This window comes from Polyodon spathula, chromosome 15 (genome assembly GCF_017654505.1).
Source record: "Polyodon spathula isolate WHYD16114869_AA chromosome 15, ASM1765450v1, whole genome shotgun sequence".
NCBI lineage: Eukaryota > Metazoa > Chordata > Actinopteri > Acipenseriformes > Polyodontidae > Polyodon > Polyodon spathula.
In genome coordinates this window covers 35,397,946-35,425,759 of record NC_054548.1, presented here as the reverse complement: position 1 = coordinate 35,425,759, position 27,814 = coordinate 35,397,946, and the positions used below count along the sequence as shown (strand labels likewise).

Genomic DNA, 27,814 nt, shown 5'->3' with positions numbered 1-27,814 from the left:
ACCAACCGACAGGGTAATGCTCAAAACATTCCTCTGCTGTAAAGGACTGTTTGTATTGCATGCTGGCCTAATGTAAATATATTGCATGGTACTCTCTCCCTGCTGCTCTGGAGTTGCCATTATGACAGGAAACAAATTCCACACTTTCACAAAGGAGAAAGGAGTGAAAGAGTAAAAGTGACCCAAGAGAACTAAGGAGGAAATCCTGGGGAGTGTGGAGCCTAAGGGAGGTGCAGGTAGCACCATGCTCTCCTAACAGCTGTTTCTGCTTTTCTACCACTGACAGCTTGTGGCTGTGCAGCAGGTGCAACCTTTTATTTAATCTTTTCTCTGTTAAAGGGTAGACAAGACAGAGGCTGGCCCTGGTTTTTACATGTGCAGAAGTTGAACTGCGTGAGGTAAGATAATAGATGTGAAAACATGGTCTTATTATGCGCTACATTTTATTTTAATGTCATCCTGTCTCTATAAGAAACTTAAATAATAAGTATATATTATGCATTACAACCAAAAAATGTTGGTGAATGTTGATTCCTATCTTGGTTGTAAAATAGTTAATTTGGTTAAATGAGTCTAAAATGTATATGTAAATGTTTAAAAATAATGAAAAAAATAATCTAGAGATGTACCTAATAAATGTTAATATGAATGAGCTTGAAAAAATAATTCCTAACAAGATGGGTTGATTTTCAACTTCCTAAATACACTCTGTGCTTTTAAAAAAAAAATACTTAAAGGAAACTTAATTATATTTAAAGTGTAACATTTGGTTTGTAAAAGGGGCAAAATAAAAATTAGGTTGTAAAATACTTTTAAAACCCAATACTAATCACTAAATGGTATCAAAGGGTGCCAGAGTGGCTCACCTCTAAAAGCTCAACCACGTGGTGTGCAGGGTGTCATGCAGTCGAGGGAGCACAGGTTTATATCCTAGCTGTTCCAAGTTGCCGATCTTGGCTGTTATTTTTTTTTTTTATCTATTCCAAAATGAACCTTGTTATCTTTGAGGGAATTCCGGAGAAGTTACATTGTTGGTTAACACTTCACTGGGTGGAACAAACACTGTTACACCAGCATGGTGTTAACCAAAACAGTGTGTGTCCTTTTTATCATTTAAATAGGGTGTTAATTAGGCTGGAGTTAATAAGTCCTGCTGCAGTTTAAATCAGGGCCAGTGCATATTAGCACACAACCTGGTGTGTGAAAGAAAAACACTGAACATAAGTCTAACCTTGGAACAAATTTCATGGGGAGCTAGTATGTTTCAATTGTTACATTTTGGTCTGAGCACTTCTATTTATTATCTATTTCCATCAAATTTCTACAGTAGAACCTAAAGGGTCAGTCGCTACCTAGCTGGAGCAGCAAAAGGTAACTCCAACCCTTCAAAACTAAAGTGATAGATCACATCTACTTAATGTAATAATCACAGAACAATGTAAAACATTTAATTTAAGTGAAAGAGGTGTACACAGGTATGTACAGTTATACATTGATTGAATTACTCAAAGTACAGATCTTTTTTATAGCTTAGGAATAAATAGGCAGAATTAGTAAATTTATACCTAATAGTAATATTATAGCCATATGCATAAAACACTAAAGAGGCATGTACATGCTTGAAAAGCATATTGCAACACAATGCTGCTTTTCTTTTACATGTCATTCTTCATTATTCAGAAACAAATATATGTATGAGCAATTTCTACTGTGATTTTTTTTGAACAAAAGACAGTAGAGGTTCTTGTCTCAGTAAGTAGCAAAAAGACTAACATGGAGATCGATATGAGAGACTAAGGTAAAAAAAAAAAGGAAATGGATATCTATTGAATGCTGAATGAAATTTACCATTATTTTAATTACAAATAATTTAAATAAATACGTATATAAATATTTATTACAACAAAAGATATTGCTTTCATTTTAGGGCCCACATGATCACCACATCGAGGGTACCCGCTGATAAATCGGTCCAAATAGCCTTTAGCCTCAATGATTCCACGGGTAAGTTTGAATCTTTTGTCATATACAATTAATCAGTCAACTAAGATTCACTTTTATGATTAAAGGTTCCTTATGCAGTAGGCCTCCTATGCAACCAGGCATGTTAATACTAAAAATGTATCTCCTGGTTTCAAGATGTTGTTTTGCTCTCTACAATTAATGCTGAACATTTGTTTAAAATACTGTATGTATTTAATAAGAAAGTTGGTCTAATTATGCACTAAAAGTCTGAAGAAGCAGTGTGGTAGATAATTAACCACAGGGACAGGTAACATGTTACTGAGGATGTTAGCTTGCTTTAAATATCTATTTACATAATATTGTTCTCTGTAGAAAGTACTTGCTGGATATTTGTTCTTTGGCCAATTGCGTGCTGCCCCCTGGGAGCTCCTGTCCATGCTTGGCAGTGGAAGAGCCTGGACTTAAACTGGTGATCTCCAGGCTATAGGGCGCATCCTGCACTCCACGTGGAGCGCCTTTACTGTATGCGCCACTTGGGAGTCCCAAGCTTGGCATTTTAAAAACAAATATAAACTTAACTACTCTCGGAGACCCTGGTCTTGTATTTCTGTCAAAATGTTTTACCACTATTCAGCCAAATGTTTGGACAGCAGCTGTAGCGTTGACATGGCGGATGATTCATCCATCTGCTTTTAGAACACTGGCCTATACTTAACTCCACTGTCTCACTTAGACATGGATACAATGCTACAGCTCAGTTATGATGTTAGCACAGACAATTAGGAATTTCAGCAAAATTACAGATATTTATGTTCTGAGAGGCTTTTGCTGACGAGTTTGTCTGCAGCTATAAAGACAGATATTTAAGTTAAAGGCCACTGATAGGATTTTTCTGGATGGTTTGTCTGCAGCTATATCTAATATATATGGATTTGTCTTGTCAAAAAGAATCCAACCACAGCGCTATGCTGGAAAACAAGCATTATACAGGGTGACAAATAAATAACGGACCATGGGGGGAAAAAACATTGTACAAGGTATATTTTAAGATTTCATTTGAAATGTATAGTGGTAAGTTAAATTCAAGCACAGTTATAAGTATTTTAATTAATCATCACATCTTAGTAAAAGCAGGATTGCAGGTTTTAATGTAAATAAATGTAATTAAAATACAAAAATAAAAGTTTAACTTAATAATTAGAGCTGTCAAGCAATTGAAATGTATTTGTTTGGGTCTGTTTATTTGTAGCTGGATTATATATTAGACACCGGATGTTTTATATTTCTTTTGTAAAGCACCCTGGAATGCTTTCATGAATAGCGCTATATAACTGAAATGTATATTTTATTATTATTATTATTATTATTATTATTATATTAATTAATTACCTCCTTCTTACCTAACTCACCGAACACACAACCCCGAGTATGTGAAAACATGCTACTTTTATGCAGCTCTACCAAGACTAGACTGGTAATCAGTCATTCAAATGGAGTCGCAGTACAACTGCACATGAATTAATAAAGTGCAATTCCCCGTGCTCACATATTATTACATTTTACTTGCATGTGAAGTGCTGTGCAGTCCTTGTGCCTAAATACAAATATACATTTTAAACACTCGTGTTGCACAGACCCGTTTATATCCTGTGTACCAATGACTATACACCAACATTAACACACCACACGCAACATATAACAGAAAATACACACAGGGGTGGGCACTTTGTCACAGGGACTTACAGATATGAAACTGTTTGAGAAACTACAAATGGATCCAGAACTTACATTAGAAAAGGCAAAGAACCTGGCCCGCCAAAGTAAGAGTATAACCCCCTTTTCACACTGGGAACACTTGTAAGTGTACCAAGTAGGGTACACTTACCAAGTGTGCTCGGCGCTTTTCAGGGGAAACCTCCTTGGATCGTTTCTCTTTCACACTGGATGTGTGCTGAGTACACTTGGAAATGTACTGAGCTCACTTCCATCTTTTCAAGTGTACCAAGAACACTTCCCTTTCACATTACACATCTGCAATTGTAGCAACTAAAACAAAACTCGGTACAGTTTGATACATGATACGTAAAAACATATGAATTTAACATTTGGCAGCCTTAATTTAATATAATTTAATATAATAATAAAACGTTTTGCACACTGTTGATAAGCCACTTCTCGCATGCATTTTTTTTTTTTTTTTAACATATTCTATTCTGTGGTAGAAAGGTCCTTATGCAGCTGATCTATATGATGCAGTAGCAATATTACGTTCTTGGCAAAACCGAACACAATTGTTTTCTTTATAGCACTGGGACAAATACGCATCTTGATTAAAATGTATTCACGTCACAGAATTTACAAATTAAAGTAAAACTACCATGAAAATAAAACCTGTGCACGAGAGAAGCGCGAATGACATAAAACCCTGTATTATTATTATAGCCTACTTTGTGTTCAGACTATCTTCTTGTGGGATCTGCTGTTTGCACAAAATCTCACCCGGAGTTTGTAGTCTCTCAGCTACTGGCACGACTACAAAAACAAATCTCAAGTTATCATTTGTTTATTATATAGGCCCACCTAATATAACATATATGACATAGTTAAATATTATTTATTCTCGATTGTTTTAAATGTGGAGTTTATTTTAAATCGTTTTAAAAATATAACTTTTAAAGTTTACCATCCGATATCACAGTTAGCTAAAGCATAAGTACAATATTTCTACAGCTGCACAAGAGGCAACGGGATGCTTTTCTTCATCTCCATGAAGTGACATCTTCAATTTCAAGGTATGCTACAATGATGGCAATATTACTATTGTATACAAGATTATTCTGGTTTTAATTCCAATTGAATTACATCAGTTACTGAACTAATTGACACTTTGGTACACTTGACATTCGCAACTGAACTGAGAACATTTGTCTTTCACACTGAAGCAAAAATAAACGAACTGTCCCCAGAACGGATGCAACCATGCCGAGATCACCTCTTTCGTGTGGTCTCGGGACGGTTCGTTTTAATCGTTCCCGTGAATGTTTGGAGCTTTCACACTTAAGGGCAAACGTTCCAAACTCAAACGAATCGTACCGGGAAACTGAATATCAGCCAAATGTGAATGGGGCCTAAGAAAGCAACAGTCTCTATTATAAAACAACTTGCTGCAGAGCAAACGGTTGAAGCAATATCTGCTAGAGGAAAGTTTTCCAATACAGGCAGTAAGATGGAAATAGTGCACCCAAAGCAAACACAAGGGACACAAGATAGAGAGACGCACGCATGGCCAGGACAGTGGAGAGAACCCCACAGACACATTAAAACTTGCTCTTGGTGTAGGAGAAGTCCTCATAGCAAGCAGCTCTGTCCATCAAAGGAGGCTACCTGCAGAAAGTGCCAGAAGAACGGACATTTTGCTGCTGTTTGTAGATCTAGATCAGTAGTATCAGAAATTTTGCATGAAAGAGACACAGAAATTGCATTCCTTGGATCCATTGGGACCAATTAACAGGAATCACCATCGCTTATCATACTCACCTTATGTGGTTGCAATGTACAGTTCAAGGCGCTGGTGTGACAGTGATCCCAGAATCCCTCTATCAAGATTTTCAGACTGCATCACTCAGCAAAACAAACAAAGTTTTACAGGTACCAGGTCAAGCTCCATTGAATGTGAGGTGGAAATTCTCTACAACTCTGACAGCAGGGGGGGTTGACAACACTACAAGAAGTGTATGTTGTTCGTGACCAGCGTACAGCCTTTCTGGGTCGCCCTGCCATTAGAGCTCTAGGTCTTGTTAAGAGAACAGAGCCAATGCATGTGGAACCAGTTTTCACTGATCAAGAATCTGTGGTCAGGCACAAGTTCCCAAGAATGTTTCGTTCTAAGCTAGAGGGGGAATACCACATTGAGCTTATGCCACACGCACAACCTTTCGCCTTGTCAACACCAAGAAGAGTGTCCCTCCCATTACTTACCAAGGTGAAAGCAGAGCTCAGCCATATGGAACAGATGGGCATCATTTCACGAGTGGAGGTACCGACAGAATGGTGCACAGGAATGGTAGTGGTTCCCAAACCAGGCAGGAAGTTGCGGATCTCCGTAGACCTTACCAGACTGAATGAAAATGTTCATAGGGAGAGACATGTATTACCTTGTGTAGAGCATACACTTGGACAAATAGAGGATGCCAAAGTATTTACAAAACTAGATGCTCAATCTGGATTCTGGCAGATTCCCTTATCAGCAGCTTCAGAGCTACTCACAACCTTCATTACACCATTTGGGAGGTTCTGTTTAAAAAGATTGCCATTTGGCATCTCTTCAGCTCCTGGACATTTCCAGCGGAGGATGTCTCAACTCCTAGAGGGGCTGGAGGGGGTCCTCTGCCAAATGGATGACATTCTGGTGTATGGAGCTACACAAGAACAACATGATGAACACCTCTTTGCAGTCCTTAGAACCCTGGAACTGGCCGGATTAACGCTTAACAATAAGTGAGTTTTCGATGAATCAAGTCAAATTCTTAGGCCAAATTATTGATGGAGCAGGGGTCAGAGCAGACCCAGATAAAATCAAAGCACTCACTCAGATGAACGAGCCTAAGAACGTCAGTGAAATCCATCGATTTATGGGCCTAATAAAGGCGGGCATATGTGGTGGAGCATCCCGCCCCTTTATGCTTATCAGTGTTTTATGTTGTATGTAGTGTGTTAATGTTGATGTTTATGTATAAAATACACAGGCTATAAATATATGTTACAAGCACAAGTGTTTAAAATGTATATTTGTATTTAGGCACGAGGATTGCACAGCACTTCACTTGCAGGTAAAATACAAATGCGAGCACGGGGAATTTCATTTTTATTAATTCACATGCAGTTGTACCGAGACTCCAATTGAATGATTGATTAGCAATCAAGTCTTGGTACAGCTGCATAAGAGCTGCGTGTTTTCACTCACTCAGGGTTGTGTGTTCATGAGTGGAGAACGGGGGAGAGAAGGGGAGTGAAAAATAACAATTGCTACAGTGTGCTGGAAGTGCCAGCACGGTACTTGTTTGTTGGGTTCGTCCACTGTCTTGTTTAGTGTTGTCCGTTTTGTTTGTTTGGCCAACGCGCCCTTTCTTTTCAGTTGTGTGTTTTGTTTAAACCTTTTTGTTTCTTATTTTTATTTACAATAAAACTCTGGACGTCGTAGCGTCACAGATTCACCGCCATTCATCATTGTTTGGAGTCTGCATTTCTAGTCTGACGTCACCCCTGCAAAGCCATCCTGTTCACAAAGTCTCACCTTTTTCTCACGCTATTTTGGTAGTACTTCACGGGTAATCTTGGTTTCCATGTAGTTTTCTATTAGGGGGAGAAATTCTCCTTCCAAGTGCAAATGTCCTAATTAATATTACTGCTGGATGTCTTTCTCCTCCCATGAATCTGTCTCAGTTATAATTTGGCCTTGCGCAACTCTTGATATCTTGCAGCTTTCTTAAATTGGGTTTCCACTGAGTTTTTAGGTTGTGTTGAACAACCGCAAGTGCAGCCTGCCACCAAAAACATATTATAAAAAAAGCACAGGATCCAAAACTAAAATCCAGAGATAGCGTTACACACGCACAAAAAAAAATAATAAAATAAAAAAAATCAACATTCCATAAGAAAGTGCGATGTACTACCCATGTATTATTTGTGAAAAAGGGGGCTTCATCTATAGAGATAATAAACCTATTATAAACATACATATATAACATACAGAACCGTAGCTTCAGCAATACTCCTTTAGGGTAGTCTGCAAACAGAGCTAAAATCCATCACTTTTGGTTAATGATATAAAAAATTATCCCTATTCAAAATGTTTAATTCAGCACATTTTCAAAATATTGGTATTAAATCTACAATAGGTTACCCTACTCATCCACATTTGCCACTACATAGAATTCTTATACTACTACGACTACTACTACTAATAATAATAATAATAATAATAATAATAATAATAATAATAATAAATACATGAATCTAAGTTCTGCAAAGACAGTAAAAGGCTCTTGCCAATAGAATGTGGTTACATATTTTATTGTTGTCATTGTTATTGGGGATCCAGTATCGGTAGTCCATACAAGTTCAACCCATTTCTCAGTAGAATCCACACAGGTTTTTTTGTAACTTTCTGGAGCTTCGTTATGTGAGTCTTTCAGTTAAGCCCATATTTGTCTTTAGAACAAATTCGTGGAACCACTTTTTTTTTCATGTTTTTGTTTTGTAACCATTAAATGTGGTTCAAGGGTCAGGAGCAGGGGCTCCTCCTTAGTTCATCCAGCCAATGCATACATTAACCTCCCTATTTAAGCCTTGGGTCGAACACTTATTCTTGTTTGTGTATTCTCACATAATGCAGCAGACCCCACTTGTTGTTTTCATTTCTACCTTCTGTGCTTCCCTACGCATCGCCAGGCTTTCGCTTATATTGTTACATTTTTCGGTGCGTTGGTTGTGAAAAACTTGAATAGCAACGGTTCGCCCATGTTTGTTTTTATGCATTTGTTTTGGTAGGCTCTGCCATACCTCTCTCGGTTTCACGGCCCCGCTTATACTCCGCCGTCCTCTGTTTTGTTGTGCTCTTGATGTACAATCCTGAGCCTGCTACATCAGCCCTGCTGACTCATTTAGGCTGCAGAATTAGTAGCAACACATTCATTCTTACTAAAATATTTCATTACTGCCACGCTCCTCATTCACAGCAACTTCTCGTTCTGGCTTACAATACTTCCCTATAATTATGGTAATAAATTATCTTACAAAATAATAAATTGTAGAAATGTTTCTTCTGCTGTCTGATCATGCTTTGTTACCTTCCACCTCAGAGTGGACTCACATAATGGTGCCTGTAGTGATATGCGCAATGAATCATGAGATAGCATGTGAGCGTCCTCCGATCTCACAAACCTAAAGCCAGTCACTTTTACGGCAAGCAAACCAGAGCAGAGATGGGTGGGCTACCAATCCCAGAAAGCAGAGATGAGCCCTGCTTTTTATCCTCTCTGAATGTGCTCTGTGTCTGGCCAGTAGGGTTTGCTGTTGCATGATGAGGAGAAGCAATCTCTACCTGTTTCCCGTCCCCCACACCGGAAGCGTCAGAGCCAATGTGATGCCCTCTTCGTATTCTACTCAACACTCATCACTCTTCCTGCTGCAATTACTGGATGTCTTTCTCCTTCCAAGATTCCTCTCGTTTCTTGTTAATGTCTAATGCTTTTTCATTATTTTCACCATGTCTGAGTGACTGCCCCCAGTATGAATACTCCCAAAACCCATGTTTCCCTTCTCTACGGGTGTCCGCATAATTAATTCTAGGGGGGGACAAGGTGTTTAAAACTAGTTGGGGTAAGGTCTGGATGGCAGTAGAGATCCTTTTCAAATTTCAGGTTGTGTTTACACTTGTCTATCTTTATTTAATTCAGGAGCACAGACTGTGCTGCACAGTAAGGAGAATTTAAGAATACATGTTAGCTACTGTCTCCACATCTATATAGTTATTTTAACCACACAGGAACATGTAGGAATAAAAGTTGAAAAAAGCAGTCATAAAGTGTGCTTCATCAACATACTTGAAACAATTATACAGTGGCTCTCAAAAGTATTCACCCCCCTTGGACTTTTTGACATTTTATTGTTACAACATGGAATCAAAATGGATTTAATTAGGAGTTTTTGCCACTGATCAACACAAAAGTCCATAATGTCAAAGTGAAAAATAAAATCCTCAAATTGTTCTAAATTAATTACAAATACAAAACAGACAATTTTTTGTGTTGATCAGTGGCAAAAACTCCTAATTAAATCCACCCAAGGGAGTGAATACTTTTGAGAGCCACTGTAAATATACTTTGCAAAGAACAACAAACACAACCAAGTAGAGCAGGAAGTGTAAACTACAAAAATGCCACCTACTGACATATTACAGTAATGAAGTGCATGCTCCACTGCCCCACACTGCTCCAGCCTAAATGAACTACTTAAAACAAACAAACAGCAAGATACTAAGACAGTCATCACGCATAGGTTTGTGTGTCTCAGAGCCGGAGCACTAACACACCTAACTAGAGGTACAGTATTACAATCTTGGAAACGGCCAGCAGCAAGTTATTTCATTATACTCAGTTTAAACTTAAACTCAACTTAGTGAGTTGGGTAAAAAGTATAAAAAAAATATTGCAGAAGTTTCCTGCTTAAACATGTTATTTATAATAAATAATTATAATAGCTGTACAGGCGATCCTCGACTTACAACGCACGACATTTACAACTCTTTTTCATTACTACCCTGCTTCGACTTTACGACATCGATACGGCATTTACGACACGACGAGGCCTGAGCCATGCGTCATGTGCGCATGCTTGGTGTCCGAACGGCAGTACCTGCCGTGGTCGCTTTGACTCATAATAGCGTTTTTTTAATTTTAATTTTTTTATGCCTGTAACTGTTTTTTTTTTAATTTTTGATTTATTTATTTATTTTTAAACTCATTTGCTGTTAACAATGTCTGATAAGAGCAATGGGCTCAAAACGAAACCTAAGCTGCGAACTCTGTCACATGATGAGGGACTTAACTTTAGGCGCTCGTATTTCCTGCTAGGAGTACCACATACACACTGAATACGTCATTGGAAAGCTCCTAGTCTGTACTGTTAAACAAGCCAGGTAGGTGTCTCAGTAATATACGTGTAATCACCGGGCTGAGTGTAAAGATTTTAATACATATTTGCATGAGTACAATATAACGGGTCATTTTTTGTAAAACTATATTATCTGGCTGAAGCGTCAGGAACGTAACCCCAGTTTATAACATTGTTCCTATGGGAAAATGTGCTTCGATTTACGACGCTTCGACTTACAACGTGACTTTCAGAAACCAATTGTGTCGTAAGTGCGAGGACTACCTGTATATAATATTATTTATTGATTAATTTGTTTATTTATTTATTTAGCAGACACATTTATCCAAGTCAACTTACAGAGGCTAAGCTGTTAACTATGTGAGCAATCACGGTTGCAGGTTCATTAGAATAGGACTTTGGTTTCACACCTCATGCTAAAGACAGAGCACAAGGAGGTTAGGTGACTTGCTCAAGGTCACACAGTGAGTCAGCAGCTGAGCTTGGATTTAAAGTCAGGAACCTCCTGGTTTCAAACCTTTTCTTTAACCACTAGACCACAGAGCCTCCACAGAATATAACAATGAACAGAAAATTAAAAAGAAAAACTGTTGTAAAAACCATCAAAGCAAAGCAGTTGGGCACTCACATTGTACGAAATTTGATTTACTGGTAATACACTGCTTCAAGCAAATGCATTTAAAATTAGATGCTTTAAATGCAATGCACAAAAAGGTACAAAAAGTACAACATGAATACAGATGTATTTATCTTTGTAAATGTTGCCCTTTGTGAAATAAAAAAAAATACTTTAAGTTTCTTGCACACTCATAGAAGAAGAATAAACAAACACAAGTATAAAATAGCCCCTCATATTAATGAGTGATGTCATAATACACTTTAGCTAGAGCAATCTGCTTTTCAAGAACACCGTCAGTATTCACAAAAAATCATAGTTTCTTGTTGAATAATTAAAAAAAAAATAAAATAAAATATATACCATCTGATGTCAAATATAAAAGATTAAATTATTTCACATACAGAATACAATCTGTGGTGAATAAACTGGGAGATGTAAGGCATTTCTACACCAAATGTCCTGGAAAGCTGTGTGCTGTGAACTCTTGAGAGCTTTCATTGTTTAACACTCCCATAGAACTACAGATCTGAAAGTGGCCTGATGTTTCACCATTTTACATTTATACAACTTTGCTATAAATGCAGTGTTTTTAAACACCAAATATTACTGGTATTACCAGTAAAAGCACCATCTTTGGGCAATTCTATTTCTACCCTAAAAATTTCAGGTTAAAACTCCAAACTTTCTCAGGTTTAGGCCTCTTAAAAAAAAAATAAACAAAACAAAAAAGATCTCAAAAACTGCACATTTTGCCTGGAATGAATTCGGCAATGTCATGAGATGTACCCTACAAGACCACCTATACAAAATGTCATGTCAGTACATTTAACGGGGTCGAAATTATTAAAGTGCAAAAACTGGTGTTTAACAATAAAGTGCCTACTCAACCCTGTGGTGGTACCGCGCCACTATAATTAACATTGCAGTTTTTACTGTAATACCCGACACACTCTACAGTTGTATAGAGTAGAATTTAATCTGTGAGTAAAAGCATAGCAAATCAGAGTTTACATTTTTATAAAGGCAGCAGAAAGGTAAAGCACATACTGTATATGTGCCCATAAATCAGCCACAACAACAAAATCTGATGAAAACCAATACTGTAAATGTGCCTCCATATTGACTCCGATTTTCAAATTCAGACAAAAGAACATCAACAAATACAGAGTAAAATTATTTGATCTAATAAGGTACCTTACTGGTCAGGTTTTCTTTGCGCTCCTGGTTGTCTGAATTTGTGAGTTCTTAAGGTTGCACTGCCTTTCTGCCCCCGTAGTCTGCACTACTGAAAGTTATTTCCCACAAGCCAAAAAAAAAAAAAGAAATCCCTGGACAGTCCGCCCTGCCTTTGAGCAGGACAGCCAGCTTGGTATCCTTTTGATCAGCTTGGTGGGTTTTCCAATAGCTTTAAAAAACATTATACCATCACCCGAATAGATGACTCCTCTGTACTACTGCGTACCACTAAGTGAGAGAGTTAAATTAACTTAATATTCTTCTTAGAAGTCACTTACGTGCCTGGTCCTGGTAGGTTACCACTCATCCACTCATCTAAAGGTTTTCTTTGTAAATTCGGATTCGGGGGGGGGGGGGGGGGGGGGGGGGGGGGGGCCTTGCCCTCCCCTGCCCTCCCCTGCGGACACCCATGCCCTTCTTCACAGTCAGCGTTCAACTGCCTTGATTTTGTTGGAATTATCTTCTCCGCTCTTATGCAACTCCTCTGCTGACTTATCTGGATTTATGTTAAAAATAATTTCCTGATGCAAGCCTGTCACCTTCCAGGTGTAACTAAGACTGCCGATGCTCCTTCTTGCCTATAGATCTCCCAATCAGACCTGGTTCCTTCAGTTCATCTTTTCCATCTGACTGTTCCTCTATTCAATAATCTGATATTCAGTTAAATTCTTCCCTTCTCGATCTCCTCGCCCTTGCTCCATCCTCCTGTTCCTGTTAAGCAACTGGCTGGTCCTCCCTCACTCCCTTCTACAATCGAAATCAGGTATCGTCTTCTCTGTTCAACCAGGAAGTCATTCTGTTGTTTCTCATTCATGCAAAGGACAAGCTGCTCCTCTTCCTGGGAACTCAAATCTATCCTCCTATTCCTTTGTATGGGCACAGAAAACAAACCAGCCAAAGCAAACGTTAACCAGTACCTTATCAGATATCAGGCACTCTCTATCTATTCAGCCAAACAGAATATTGCCCGGCGTGGGGGCCATCTCTCTGCTGGGACCACCAGAGGTTCCTCCAACAAGGGGTGGGGGTTCCTTTCCGCTGAGCGGTGAGTTTAGTCCTTAATTGTATAATAAAAAAATATAATTTTAAAAAAATCTCCAGTATTGATTGTCACTAATTAACCTATGTTTCTTTACTAACCCTTCCTTTTTTTACATTGGTGGCACAGATGCAGGAAGCCGGGGGTCCTCTTTTAGGGGCAAGTGACGTTCACTTCCCAACAGGCCCCGCCGAGCTGGCCTCAACCACCAAGAGGAAGGTTCTCCGAGAGCCAGAGGGACCCCCGGCCAAATCTATCTTAACACTCGCTCTATCATTTCAGGTTCCCACTGGGGGCAGCACACATGCTCCCCAGTCTTGTAGGCCGATAGGTTCAGTCTCACCTCTGAGGGTGCGGCTCTCCCTTAGCCAGGGGGAATCCCTGCACTCTTTCTCAAATCTGTTTTCTATCACTGTGTTCCCCTTGGGGGAAGCATAGAGGCCGATCGGTTCGGTCTCACCTAAGAAAGGGTGGTTCTGAGCCAGGGGGAGACCCTGTATTCTTTACTAACAACTTTTTTTTCATCTTGTTAATCGGGGTGACTTCTAGTCTTCTTAAATGTATCCACTATCCTTCTTTTCATTTCCCCTTTTGGGAAAGTAACACTTGATTCCCAGCTTTAGAGGCCGATCAGTTCGGTCTCACCTCCGTGAGGGCGGCTCTCCACGAGCCAAGAGCAAAGCATGTCATCTTCCTAAAGTCACAAGCACAGAATTCCTATTTCAAGTCCCAGGGCTTACTTCTTGTAGCCCTTGCTCCTGTCCCACGAACTTCTAAAACAAATCTTGCTCAATTAGGTTTAAGAGATTCTACTTCAACTCTATAGGTGGTCGCTAAAGCTTGGTGCTCTACGTAGCCTGAAGGAATAATACAGTTATGCTAATTGAATACATTTTAGGGTACAAAAGTGACTTTTTTGCCCTTATTAGTTACCCATGATAGTTCCTAATTGAGGCTAATGTACAATGAATTGTATCTTATTGCTAAGGGACAAAACTTAAAAGCAGTCAGCTATCAGATGACCTAACTTTGCAAAGGGCTTTGTTATTTATTTATTTATTTTTTATTTATTGCAAAGGGCTACGTATTTGTTTTATTTGTAGCAGCTGTAATGGTTTTTTTAAAATCTTGCTTAAAACAACTAAACTATAAAGCACTATCATTTTATGAGTCATGGCAATAATTTCAAACTCGAATAAATCATGTCATATAATTTTTTTTTTAAACCACTGAATGAAGAGGTCTCTAAACCCCTCTAACTGTCTGCTTATTTTTTCCTGTTTGGTCAAAGAAGCTTTCCAGGGCTACTTCCAGCAGATCTCATTTGTTAATAAAAAATTGCTTTGTACAAACTTTAGTTATATCAGAATGTCACAAACGGGACCTTCATTGCTGTAGTCTCATGAACGTAAGATTAATTTGTCACTTTGCTCAGCTTTTTATCATGAAAGACTATCAGCAATGCTTGGCATGGTGATCTTACAAAACATGAACTGGAGCACTCTGCTTCCCTGACGCGGTCAAGGGAAGACTGCTTATATTCACCAGTGAATTACAGTACAGGCCTCACAGCTGTATCTCAATCAACAAATAGATTTACTTTGTTCAAAGATAATGGAAAATTTGAAAAAGATTAAGTTTTACATGTGGTGTATACATTAAATACATAAATCACTGGTTTAATGCTGACTATTACACATGTGCCCACTAGGGGAGACTCCACTCTCCTTGTCTATGCCTGGGTAGAACATGTCTCAGTTAAGATTGTTGTAATGTAAAACGCAGTATTGTGGGTTTGTGTCACAAACTTAACATTATATTAACATAGTTTTTTCAGGTTTGCATGGCAAACACAAACACATACAATATTGACAAACGTGGGTTCGACGGTTATGTATGCAAGCCACAAGCAAAGTGCAGTGTGTTTTTACAGTCATTAAAAAAAAAAAAAAATCTACAGGTAAATAGATTTGTCAAAATTGATAATTTGTTCCATTGAATCTGCTGTAGGAAAATAAGAACACAAGAGATTATTCATTTTATGCATTCATAATGAATCTGGTTTTAAAGTGAATTTATTTTTTCAGAGTTGAATGATCCTGACAACTCATTTCCATTGGCATTTCCAGACCTTGACCAGCAATTACAGGTATAATTGAGATATTCTTATCAGAAAAAAGAAATGTTGATGAACCTTTTGTATAAATATTTAAGACTTAAAAAGCCAGCTATGTAACATTTTATGATATCTTGTTATTTTTATATGGTTATATTTTCCTATAGTATATTTGACTGTTTATTAACATGAAACTGAACTTCGGTGAATGGTAACTACTTGTTAATTCTGGTGAATACTACATATGCCACACAAAAGGAGTTTGGCTTCATAGCATAATGTCAGCTGAGATTGAAAAATTGTTTTCATCTGGCTTCTTTCTTTTGGATTTTATGGCCAAGGTTGTATAAACAGCACAGACACAGGGCTTGCAGCTGCTGAATGAGCTCTTATTTGACTGGATGCAGTAATAAAGGGATTTTAAACCTCACAAGTTAAAGGGCCCTTAAATGTCTTCAGTAACCTGTTCTTCTGCAGCGCTCTGACCCCGTGGCATGTAAGGATGTAAATGATTGAAACAGAAAATGATATAACAAAAAGAAAAATGGATTGGTTAAGAGAAGTGTTATAATCGATCCATATTAAGTTGCTCCCTAAAGCTTGATCTCCCGGTTGCAAGTCAGTTACGGGTTATCCAACTGAGCTCTGAGTCACTAAACTAAACCCTTAATTGAACTGATAGTCTGCTTAATTAGACCTTTTTACTTGTTTTCAGCTCTTAAACAGTTGCAGAGTTCAAGTTACTTATAAAATGTTGTAGCTAACTTGAAATCTGCAAGTGTTTAAGAGCTGAAAACAAGTAAGAAGGTATAATTAAACAAATGATCAGTTCAATTAACTGTATAGTTAAGTAATTGAGAGTTCAGCTGGAATGAAAACCAGCAGACACAGAGGGTCCCCAGGACCGAGTTTGAGAAGCCCTGGGCAAATAGCTTCCACACGGTGGGCAGGGGTCTTTTCAAGTGTAAAGTACTGTACCAAAAATATTAACTTTAGGACAGCCTGCTTGGGGTCAGGTCATATACAGATCCTGTCAATAGTTCAATATTTAACGTAACTAAAAAAATTATTTAATTAAAATCAAACAAGCCTATTTATGCACTATTTATTCTGGTCATTGAAATGTATTGACACTTTTAATCATTTCTAACATACTGTGGAATTTGTTTTCAGAACATAATATATTGTAATTTATAAATAATTTTATTATACTGTATAATGAAACTATACATTTTTTTCCTGTTTTTTTAATTGGTGAATTCACAAGCCCAGTTCAGACACTTGGTAAAAGCATTATTACAACAAATGGAAAATGTAGGACTTTGGCAAGTCCCCCGTGTTTTGTTGGACTTCATTTCTGCTTTTATATGAGGAACAACAGAAATGTTAAAAATAAACATTTCCACTGAGGCTAGTTTAACTACAGTGTCAGGTCATGTAAATGCTGCACTGACACTTTATGGAAACCTTACAATCCGTTACATCCGTTATAAAGATGAAGCCATGGATAGTATCTGGACTGCTCATTTGGCCAATCAGACTTGATGCTTGCTAGTTGTGCCCCTTCACACTTCCTACAGGAAGACACAGGAATGAAAGGTACATGTTTACAGTGTCTGTAGACATGTACCATTGTTGATTTTTTTAAAATCAAAATACAAACTCAGTAAATTCAAATGAATAGGATATTAAGAAATCGTAATCAATTCTTTAGCAATCTGTTGTTTAATTATATATCCCTTAATTAGAATCCACGGCATCTAAACAACACATTATATTTATTCTTATTCATTCTATATTTATTCTAGCACCAATTTCAATTAAGTACAGTGCCTATAGGAAGTATTCACTCCCCTTGGACGTTTTCACAGTTTGTTGTGTTACAATCTGAAATCTTGATGCATTTAAATGGGATTTTTTTTCCTTCGATTTACACAACTGTGGCAGGGCAGGGCACTGTCTGTAATATTGTTTTGTGGTGTTTTGGTGGCTAAGTGCTCATTTATATGTCACCAGAAACCCTCTAAGGAATTTCAGACTTATTATGTAGTTAAGTGTAAAATTATTATTATTATTATTATTATTATTATTATTATTATTATTATTATTATTATTTATTATTATTATTGTTGTTGTTGTTGTCGTTATTATTATTGTAACAAGCTGGACAATTGCATCGTTGCAGGACTTTTTGTCTGTCCCATTTTGCCTTGTCTTTTATGTTATATATTTTGTAAGGGGAACAGGTCACGCTGTTAATTAGTAGCGGGAAAAGGGGGACTGCAGACTATGGGTTTGATTGGTTGAGCTGGACAGCAGTGAGAAATGAGGAGAGGATATATAAGGTGATGCTTGAGTGACAGGGAGAGGAGAGAGAAAGACAACGAGAGTGGCAGTGACAGCAAGAAACATAATAATAAAATGGTTTATTATTTTGGTGGCGTGAGTTCCGGCCCCTAACAGGAATTCTCTGTTTATTATCAATAAACCTTAAATCGAGAATTCCACACTGTCTCCCTGAGTCCTTGTGACAAAGACAGCATGATTCTTGGTGATGGTGCTGGTAAAGGGAACAGAGTACCCTGGATTGGGTGGCCAGACAGTTAATTTCCAGGGTTAGGGGGAAGTTGGCCATCTAGAATGGGGGCGGAGCTATGGTACCCGGAACGGAAGTGATGTGGCAGCCGCGGATTGGAGGAGTGGTTGCAATCGTTATCTAAGGGGGTGCGATTGATGGTACATAAGGGGATGTAGCGAGGTGATTTGTTCCTTTGTTATGGTTACGGACCAACCAGAAAGGAGCGTGATAATATCGTGAGTGTTTGTTTGTTTTGTCGTTGCTAATACTGTGCTTGATTTGAGATTAATAGATGACTAAACACGATCCAGGAGCTGTCACTTAAGGCCAGCACAAGCCTGGACAACAAATTAAAGTATATTTCACTACTTGCACTGAAACCACTCACTCAGAACGTGTGATTGTGTGTGTATTTGTGCGTGTATTTTTGTGTGTAAATTGACTATTATTTGGGACTGCAACCCGTTATTTAGAACAGTGCAATGGATTTAACTCTTTACACTCAGCTCTATTGACATTCCGTGCATTTTTTGTCAGGCACCATAGTAACCAGCCTTCTGGTTGAGGCCTTGTTTGAAAGAGCAGGCTTGGGGCTTGTCCAGATCAGATGTTCCTAGACAAAACTGCAGTTCACTAAAGTCAAGGGTTAAGAACATAAGAAAGTTTGCAAACGAAAGGAGGCCATTCGGCCCATCTTGCTCGTTTGGTTGTTAGTAGCTTTTTGATCCCAGAATCTCATCAAGCAGCTTCTTGAAGGATCCCAGGGTATCAGCTTAAACAACATTACTGGGGTGTTGGTTCCACATTCCCATGATTTTCTGTGTAAGAAATTGCCTCCTATTTTCTGTTCTGAATGCCCCCTTTATCTAATCTTCACTTCACTTTTTTTTTGGTCGATTAAGTCCCTTGGATTGACATTGTCAATACCTTTTAGAATTTTGAATGCTTGAATCAGATCAGTCTTTTTTGTTCAAGACTGAATAGATACAAATTTTTAAGGCTGTCTGCATATAAAATGCCTTTTAAACCCAGAAATAATTTTGGACTCTTTCTAGAGCAGCAATATCCAGTCACATGACAGGACTCGGCTCTGTAAGTTTCGTTTCGTGCCTTTAACTCTGTTTCTTTTAAAACTGCAAGCATGGTAGCTTCTAATGATGTCATACTTGCCCTACAGAAAACTGCAATTAGAATGCAATGGTTCAGGCCTGGGAGAGGCATATAACTCGTGCATATAACTCAGGCACTCAGACATACAATATCCAGCATACAATTCTGAAAGGGCAGGTTTGAGGCTGTCCAATGTCTCACTACAGAGCCAAAGCATTCACCTGCAAGTAGACAGCAGCTGAGTTGTTATAGTACTGATTTGGTAAAAATGTTAATAAAACAGTTACTTTTTATCCGATTTGTTTCATTTTTCAACAAATCGGATTAAAAAAGAAATCCTTTTGAATTTTAGCAGTACAGTAACATATGATTACAAAAAATATAACATTGTCAAACATAATTCTTCTTGGAAAGCTATCTATTTTTTCACATTTAGTTTGGTCTGTACCACATATAGTATGTCTGACCCTGTTGTCCATTTTGTGGCCTTTCATTTGATACATAATAACTGCTTGTACTACACAAAACAGACAAAAATAGGGCTGTATAAAAAGTTAGGAAATAAAGTACTATAGTATCCCATACCTATAACACCATATGTGCAATTTTGGTTATGCCCATCCACTATCTAACCAGTTTTTTTTCGTATTTGTTTTATTTAGTCACAGAAAAGTGTAGTTACATCCTAACCCCAGTTGCAGTTAGATCCTATCCCAAACCAGCTTCAGACATGTCATGTGTCTGGAATAGTTTAGAAGTGAATAACTGAGTAAAGCACTGCTGCTTGGAGTGCAGGGTGAGTCATGCAAGGTTTACCTACAGTTTAGAAACTCCAAATTGTCTCTCCTCTGTCGTGAGAATGTGACGTAGCACGCACATCCACGCACATGCCTCATGATATAGAAAGTACACTGCCAAAAAAAGTAGTGCTAAAAGGGTGGGTAAATCACCTTCCCACGCTAAAAAGCATGGCATGGCAACAAGTTCGAAAGCCATTCCATATGTTCACGAGACTTTAGCAGTTAAGGTCTTGTTTGTGAACTACCGTCTACTGAGGAATGTGTTGAACTCATATAGGCTACCGGTATACTGGATCCCTAATAACAAAAAATATGACAGTATTCTATTGGTGAAAGCCTTGCACTGTCACAATGGAATTTGAATTCAGGTATGTTTTATTATTATTATTATTATTATTATTATATATTATTATTATTATTATTATTATTAGTGGGAAATGTGGGCGAGTAGGGTAGCCTATTGAGGATTTACTACCAGTATTCTGAAAATGAACTCTACAAAACATTTTGACTGGATATACTTTTTATATCATTAACATAAAGTGCTGGATTTTACCTTCATTTGTAGACCACTATAAAGATCTAAATTGCTGAAGCTAACCTTCTGTGGGAAACCGTGTATATATTATATATGTATATGTATTATATGTATATCAATATATATGCACTCACAATGTTCAACAGATAGTACAAAACTATTGGTATGTTTTTGTTGGTGTTTGTGTAACTATGTCTGGGTTTTTGTTTTGTGTCCCTCTTTTTTTATTACATTTTTTTGGTTGCCAAAGAAGGCAGGCTGCACTTGCGGTCCTTCAACATGGCCTACAACGTCCTTGTAAACCCAGTTCAAGAAAGCTGCACCATAGCAGTACAGGGGTGCAAATCATTTTTTAAAATTGGTGCTAAACTGTTTTGAAAGTGCTAAAGTGCAAACCCTGCCCTAATATTGGTAGTTTAAATCATACTGTTCTGCATATAATGCCAAATATGCCTGTGTTATGTGCTAGGATATCTTGAATAAAAAGAATAAGAAACTGCAACTGCTTCTAAACATGTTTTATTATCTCTACACACACACAACATTTATTTTATGTTTTATTTAGCCATTGCCTCCATGTCATGCTTCCGTGGAATCTGTGCAAGTCTTCAAGGACCACTGCAAAATGGCCAAAGAATTCTGTGACGTTAAAAAAGAAATGGCTTTACTGGAAGAACGCAAGTAAGTAATCACATTACAGCCTCCTACAATATAGCACTGCCAAATACAGTAAGCAGCACAGGTGTGTACGGTGAGACTAATAAGTTTCCCGCTCTTACCTTTAGTCTCACATTGATAATTGAAATTGAGTAAAAAACCTTTTTTAATTTTACCACAATAACTAGTACTAACCATATGGTGTGCAGTTGGGGCAGCATGATTCTTTTGATGTTGTTTCTGATGTGCTTCCTAATAATATGACTCATTGAATTTGTGGTTGAGTTCTTGCATAAGGGGAGTGGGGGTTTGTCAAGCAAATTCTTTATAAAAAGACAAATCCAATGATTGTTTTGTTTTTATTTAATTAAAATAAGTACTCTTATTGTATGTATACGTACATATATTTGTATGTGTTAGCGATACCCTGTTCAGAGACCCACCTTGGGACATTTTGCAAACCACAGTTTGGGAACCACTGATCTGTAACTGTCACTGTCATGAGTGAATCTAGTGTGTTTTATAAAATATAACTCTAAAGTATATGCTTAGCCATTTTTGTAAAAAGTGTGTGTGTGTGTGTGTCGGGGGGGGGGGGTGACATGAAACTAGATAATCTCTATCATATCAATAATATCAAACTGGCTGCATCCTGTTCCACATGCTACAATTGCATATGGTATATATATCATACCACGTTGAACCATGTATTGTCAGATTACAGTTGCAATTAAAATGAAAATACTTCAAATATAGTTGTATTAGAAAGCTTTAAATTAAGTTTCAACTATAGAATTACAAGATGAAATAGTAAATAATTACTATCCAAACCCTCCATAGGATTTATTGTGGTGGCCATTCCTATAAGGCACAGGAGAACAAAACAAAGCTAACTCCCAGATCAGCTCTAATTAGTCCATTATTGCAGCAGAAACAGACAAATAAACAGGACATTAGCACAATGAAAATGCAAAACTGATGCAACTGAAAAATCTTAAGGGGTTGGGATGACAAAGCGGGAGTATGCATTGTCATTGCACATACTGTTCCTGATGTTAACAAATTACTTCTTGGTCTGAACCTTTACTGGCACTTAAAAATAGCTTGTAATCATTGCAAAATAAAAAATAAATACAAATCAAATCATATCATTAATTTTAATGTTTGGACAGGAAAACACCACAGACTCGATGCATATTGCTTGTCAGACTTCCTGTTGGGAGGGGACGGCATATGCATTAAAAAACCAAAACCACACACCAGTAACGATTATATGTAAATTGTTGTTTAGTTACATTGCTGGATTGTATCATGGTCTGTTATTGTGGAGCAGTGTCAGTGTGTGAAAACAAACACAGTATATCTCCCCATTTTTAGATGTTCTTGAAAACTACTAGTTTTGCTATTAGTTTTAAGTAGGACTTGGAGCTTGCTGATTCATGTCTGTCTTACACAATTCTGCATCCTCTGATAACAGCTAAGGTTAACAAAGCAGTTGTCTTATCAATAATGATAAGAAAATATCATGTATTCACACATTAAAAAAACACAACAACACTGTATTAAACTTCACTGACTTGACACAAGCTCCTTAGAATTTAAAAAATGATGGTTGGAAAGCACTATGTAGACCCCAGAGGCAGATTTGATGTGCACATAGACTATGACATCACACAGGGAGACAGTGACTACAGAAACATATCTTCCTTCAAAACAGATCTCCCATTATATAAGGTTATGAAAAGACAACAGCTTTGGTATAGTGGTAACGTCAATACTTTATAAACCCATAGACCTGAGTTCAAACATCTCTCTTTTTTATTATTATTATTTTTTAAATACATAAAAAAAATGAACAACAGTATAGGCTAAGGAGTATTGCGTGTTTTCTTATGTACTCTAAATATATTTATGACCCAAAATGTTTCATGATTTTTTATACATAGAGGAATCAATGCTTTAATTATCCAAAATGTGAATTTTTCATAAATACATTTAATGTACATTAGAAAACAATCAAAAGCATACACGATCTGTGTTAAAATTGCCTTTATTAAAACAAAGCAGGACTTTTGGTATGGCTTTAAAAAGTAGTTACGTTATCACTGTACTGGGGTTTTTGCCTTTTCAAAATGCATAGAATGGGAGAGCTGCCTTAAACAGCTGCCCCTGTGTGATGACAGTCTGTGTACATAAACAATGAATAGTGTACTTGGCTTGTAGATAAAGTACCACACCACAATAGCCTCTTTGATAAGAAAAGTAAAAGAGTGATAACGTTCTCAGAGTTGTATATTATAGTCTGGACTTAAATGCTTGTTCTTTGTAGCCTACATCTATCCAAATGTTCAGCACACATTAAATATTAACACTGAAGTGTTCTCTTTGTGGTTTAACACTTATCGTGGGTGTAAAAAAGTTTTGTTGATAATCATATTAGCTTCTAGCAAATAGAAAAACATGAAATATTTGCTGGTAAGAAATATTCAATAACTCCGCAAAATTGAAATGCCACAAAATTAACATAATTACGCAATTCAGTTAATAAAGAGTATAGGTATAGATCACATTTGTTTCTATAAATATGTCCGCAGTGAGACATGCACAAAATTAAGCTGCTGCAGATATTTCCTGTTTACAGTATTTATTCTTTTGTACAAAGTTTTAATAAGTCAACACGATTTTTAGATTAATAAATGTGTGTAAACTACACATTTCCTGTGTAATTTCAGGAAGGGTCAGCTGCTGCCATGGATTACAAGAGCCTTTAATAATGCAACATGAGTGAACATGAGTAACAGAGCCTGCCCTTGCCAAACAAAGCTCCTGTTTTTGCAAATATGCAGTTTATGCAAATTTTACAAACTCTGTATGCACCTTATGCACCATGTTCAGATTCCTTGCCAAAAATTGAAAAACAATCTTTGTTTGATAATTGAACTGTTTCACAAGGTTTCAAATGGCAATGTCAATAGGAAAAGCATAGCAAATTGTAGTAAAGCACAGTGAAGGCATTGCAAAGTATAATGCTGGTAAAGTATACTTCAAAACATGGATAACATGGTAAACCTGTTCTTGCCTCTATCAAAGTCTGTAAGATCTGCTGTATTTTCCATCACAACTGAAACTAAATTGCAACAGGAAGATAGTGCATTTTTTTGTCGTCTTTTTTTTAAATATTGCAGCATACATGTCAGTCAGGAATTCAATAATAATTTAACAAATGCCTGAAAACGCATATGCTAGATATTGCAATAATCTGCAGAGCTATTAGTTACACTATCTCCAATTTAATGCAAGAGGCTTGTAGATGTAAATTTAATATATACTTCCAATTTACTTGCTGGTGTATTACTAAGATATGAATGAGTATATATGACTTATGAAGTCCAGAAATACTAGATACATCATGACTTTACATTTAAACTGAGGGACGCACACTGAGAGACGTGCACTGCACATACACACGGCAATCGCCATCATAACAAGCCTCCGGTAAAAATTCAATAGTATACCCATGTGACATACTGTTAGCAGAAAAGTGTTCTTTAATGTAGTAAACTGAAATAAATTATTCCCATATTTGGAAGCTGTGTGTGTAATGTGCAGGTACACTACTGAGTTTGTTTTAGTTTTGCATTTTACACATGTTTTTTCATGCTTTCAAAAAAAATTATCACACAAAAAGCACGGAGAACAGAGGTAAGCCTTGTGTATCACTCCTTCAGACTTCATTGTATGTGATTTCTGCTTGGCTTAGAAAGCTTTTTCATGCTATAGAAAACAGAATTTTGTTGCTACTAATGTTCTACAATATTGTATTTTGTAGTCAGGAGAGTGGTGTTTCTGGGTACTGTATGTGCCTATGATTGGGTCAGTATCTCTTGGTGTCACAAATAAACAGTGTTTGTAAACATTCATTTAGGCTATGTATATTTTAGGATGTACTATGCTTTACTATTATATATGTATTTGTTTTTGTAAGTTGTGCATTCTGATGTTTTTATTGCCTCCTTTAGGAAAAAGCTGATGGCTGAGCTGGATGATGATGAAAAGGAGAACCTGGATGCTGCTCGACTGGAAAGGGAGTTCAGGGAGCTGGCTGAAGAGAATCAGACTCTTATTTCGTGCCACAATCACTACAGTGAACAGCTCGAGATACTCAGAGTACAGAATCAAAAACGACAGGGCTCATCTTAACCTGCTGCTCCATCAATTTAAATGTTAAGCTTCAGTCTTGATCAGCCTGAACCATGCATGTTCTTAAATGCATTTACAATTCAGCTTATGATGTGAATGGTCTTTTCACTGCTATTCGAGTTCCATGCCACTGCAGTGAACAAGGGAAAGAGCTGACATGATGCTTACAATAAGAGATGTTTGATATATGGGACTCTGTCCCACATTCTACTAGCCCACACTACTAGCAATATTTTAAAATACAGGAAAGTAATGTTTTAGTGTACACCAGTTGTCAGATTGAGATGTTGGTTTTTACTAATTAAAAAGAGCCAATCAAGGATAGTCTCAAACTTAACTAAAACTATTTGCTTGTTTCTAATGGAGAGCTTGCTTAAAAAAAATATAACATGAAGTTAAAAAAACACTGTTTCAGACAGCAAAGACAATTATTGCAATTAATTTGTAGTACAAATTTGCATACTAAGGGATTATGTTATCAAATACAGGTTACTTTACTTTTTAGCTATTTTTCTATCAGGTTAAATTTTCAATACTGTAACCTACAGTACTATATTTGTATAGTTTTATTTAATGGCTAGCAAGAGAACTTTTTACATGGGTCAGTAGAATTTAGATGCATTGTGTTAATTATTTTGATATCCTTCTGAAATCTCAGTGACCGCCTAAATTATTTTTGTCTTCGTAGTGTGACAGTAAAATCAATTGCAGCAGTCAAAGATGCAAAATAAGTTTTTAAGTCTTGACATTTATTTGTTAAATATAGTTTCATAGTTCTCGCAACATTGCTGTTTTTATTGTTTTCCATTCTACTTAAATGCTCAACAACCCTGTGGTGGCCAAGCGGTGCATCTCGGTGTGTCTCTCGTGGACATTTCTTCTTTGCATATCCTCCCCCGTGTACCCTCCAGTTTTCGTGATGCTCCGACAATGTTGTGTGAATTATGACTCACCCTGTACACGAGTCATAAATGATTCATTTTTATGCATATTGGCCAAAATAGCATTTTGCCATTCTCATGTGCATTTCTCCAGCATTATGTAAAATTATAGGTATATTACCTTAGGTTAAAATAAATTTAAAAAACTGCTTTGTTCATGTGCTTTGACAAGTCCTTAGCTGTTGTTAAATCAAACAGCACACAGTGTATCTCCAGAAACCAATTTTCCCATCCCCAGCACCACAAACCTGCACAGGTTTTCCATTTGTTGGTAGGCCATATAATATAATACATTGGTAGACATCAGTTATGTATTTTTAAAATAAGATATACTGTATGCACAGTTACCAACATGTTTTAATGTTCTTTGGAAAACATAATACTAAACATAATAGAAAATCAACAAAAGAACAGTATTCTGCAAACCTTACATTTTTAAACAGTTCTCACCATTGCAGTATATTGCTGTAAGTACATTAATAGTAAGATGGTGTCTCTCTGGGAGTTTAGTTATGGTTACATGAAGTATACCCATCAGCCTGTTAGTTCTGAAAAACTAAGCGTAAATGCAATAGTATTATTTTCACACATTGTTATTATCACATGACTATATTATATTACTTAAACAGTAGAACCCTGGTTACTGGGCTGTAGACAAAAGGTGTGCACTTAACAGACACAGTCAACTGCAATGGAAATGGTCCATTGCAGAGATGGGATAGAAAAGCAACAGTACCTTTTTTTTTTAATTAAAAAAAAATCAAATACCATAAAATTAAGTAGTGCCTTCTAACAGAGCTTCCTGGGTAGTGGGTGTCTTCTGGGAATACTGTTACAATGCACTTCCTAGGTAATTCCTGTCAGAACCACACACTACACATTACATACCTACAGTATATAGTAAATAGATGTTCATGTCATGCAAAATGTGTGGAACTATTTTGTTTGCTACAAGCACTGTAGTTTTTTTGGAAGGAGAAAGCATAATGTTAATGTATCAAAACTAAGACACAAACATCTTGAGTGCTTATTAATGAAAATCAACTAATCATACTGCTTACATCCCCCATGAATCAACTAATCATACTGCTTACATCCCCCATGAATCAATTGATCATACTGCTTACATCCCCCATGAATCAACTAATCAAACTGCTTACACCCCTCATGAATCAACTAATCAAACTGCTTACATCCCCCATGAATCAACTAATCATACTGCTTACACCCCCCATGAATCAACTAATCAAACTGCTTACATCCCCCATGAATCAACTAATCATACTGCTTACATCCCCCATGAATCAACTAATCAAACTGCTTACATCCCCCATGAATCAAC

At 37.1% G+C, this 27,814-nt stretch overlaps 1 protein-coding gene across 4 annotated transcripts; it reads left to right on the top strand.

Moving 5' to 3' along the window:
• On the top strand, window positions 1–27,814 carry LOC121327551 (MAP3K7 C-terminal-like protein). Of its 4 annotated transcripts, none has more exons than XM_041271632.1 (6): window positions 1–13; window positions 340–398; window positions 1,928–2,004; window positions 15,620–15,681; window positions 21,240–21,355; window positions 25,351–27,814. In XM_041271632.1, the coding sequence occupies exons 3-6, from the start codon at window positions 1,935–1,937 to the stop codon at window positions 25,529–25,531; spliced, it is 429 nt and encodes a 142-aa protein (XP_041127566.1). In that variant the 5' UTR covers window positions 1–13; window positions 340–398; window positions 1,928–1,934; the 3' UTR covers window positions 25,532–27,814. The 4 variants fall into 4 exon arrangements, with proteins under 4 accessions (XP_041127566.1, XP_041127567.1, XP_041127565.1 ...); XM_041271633.1 differs by lacking the exon at window positions 1–13 and adding an exon at window positions 20–236 and having other exon boundaries at window positions 345–398; XM_041271631.1 differs by lacking the exon at window positions 1–13 and adding an exon at window positions 20–236.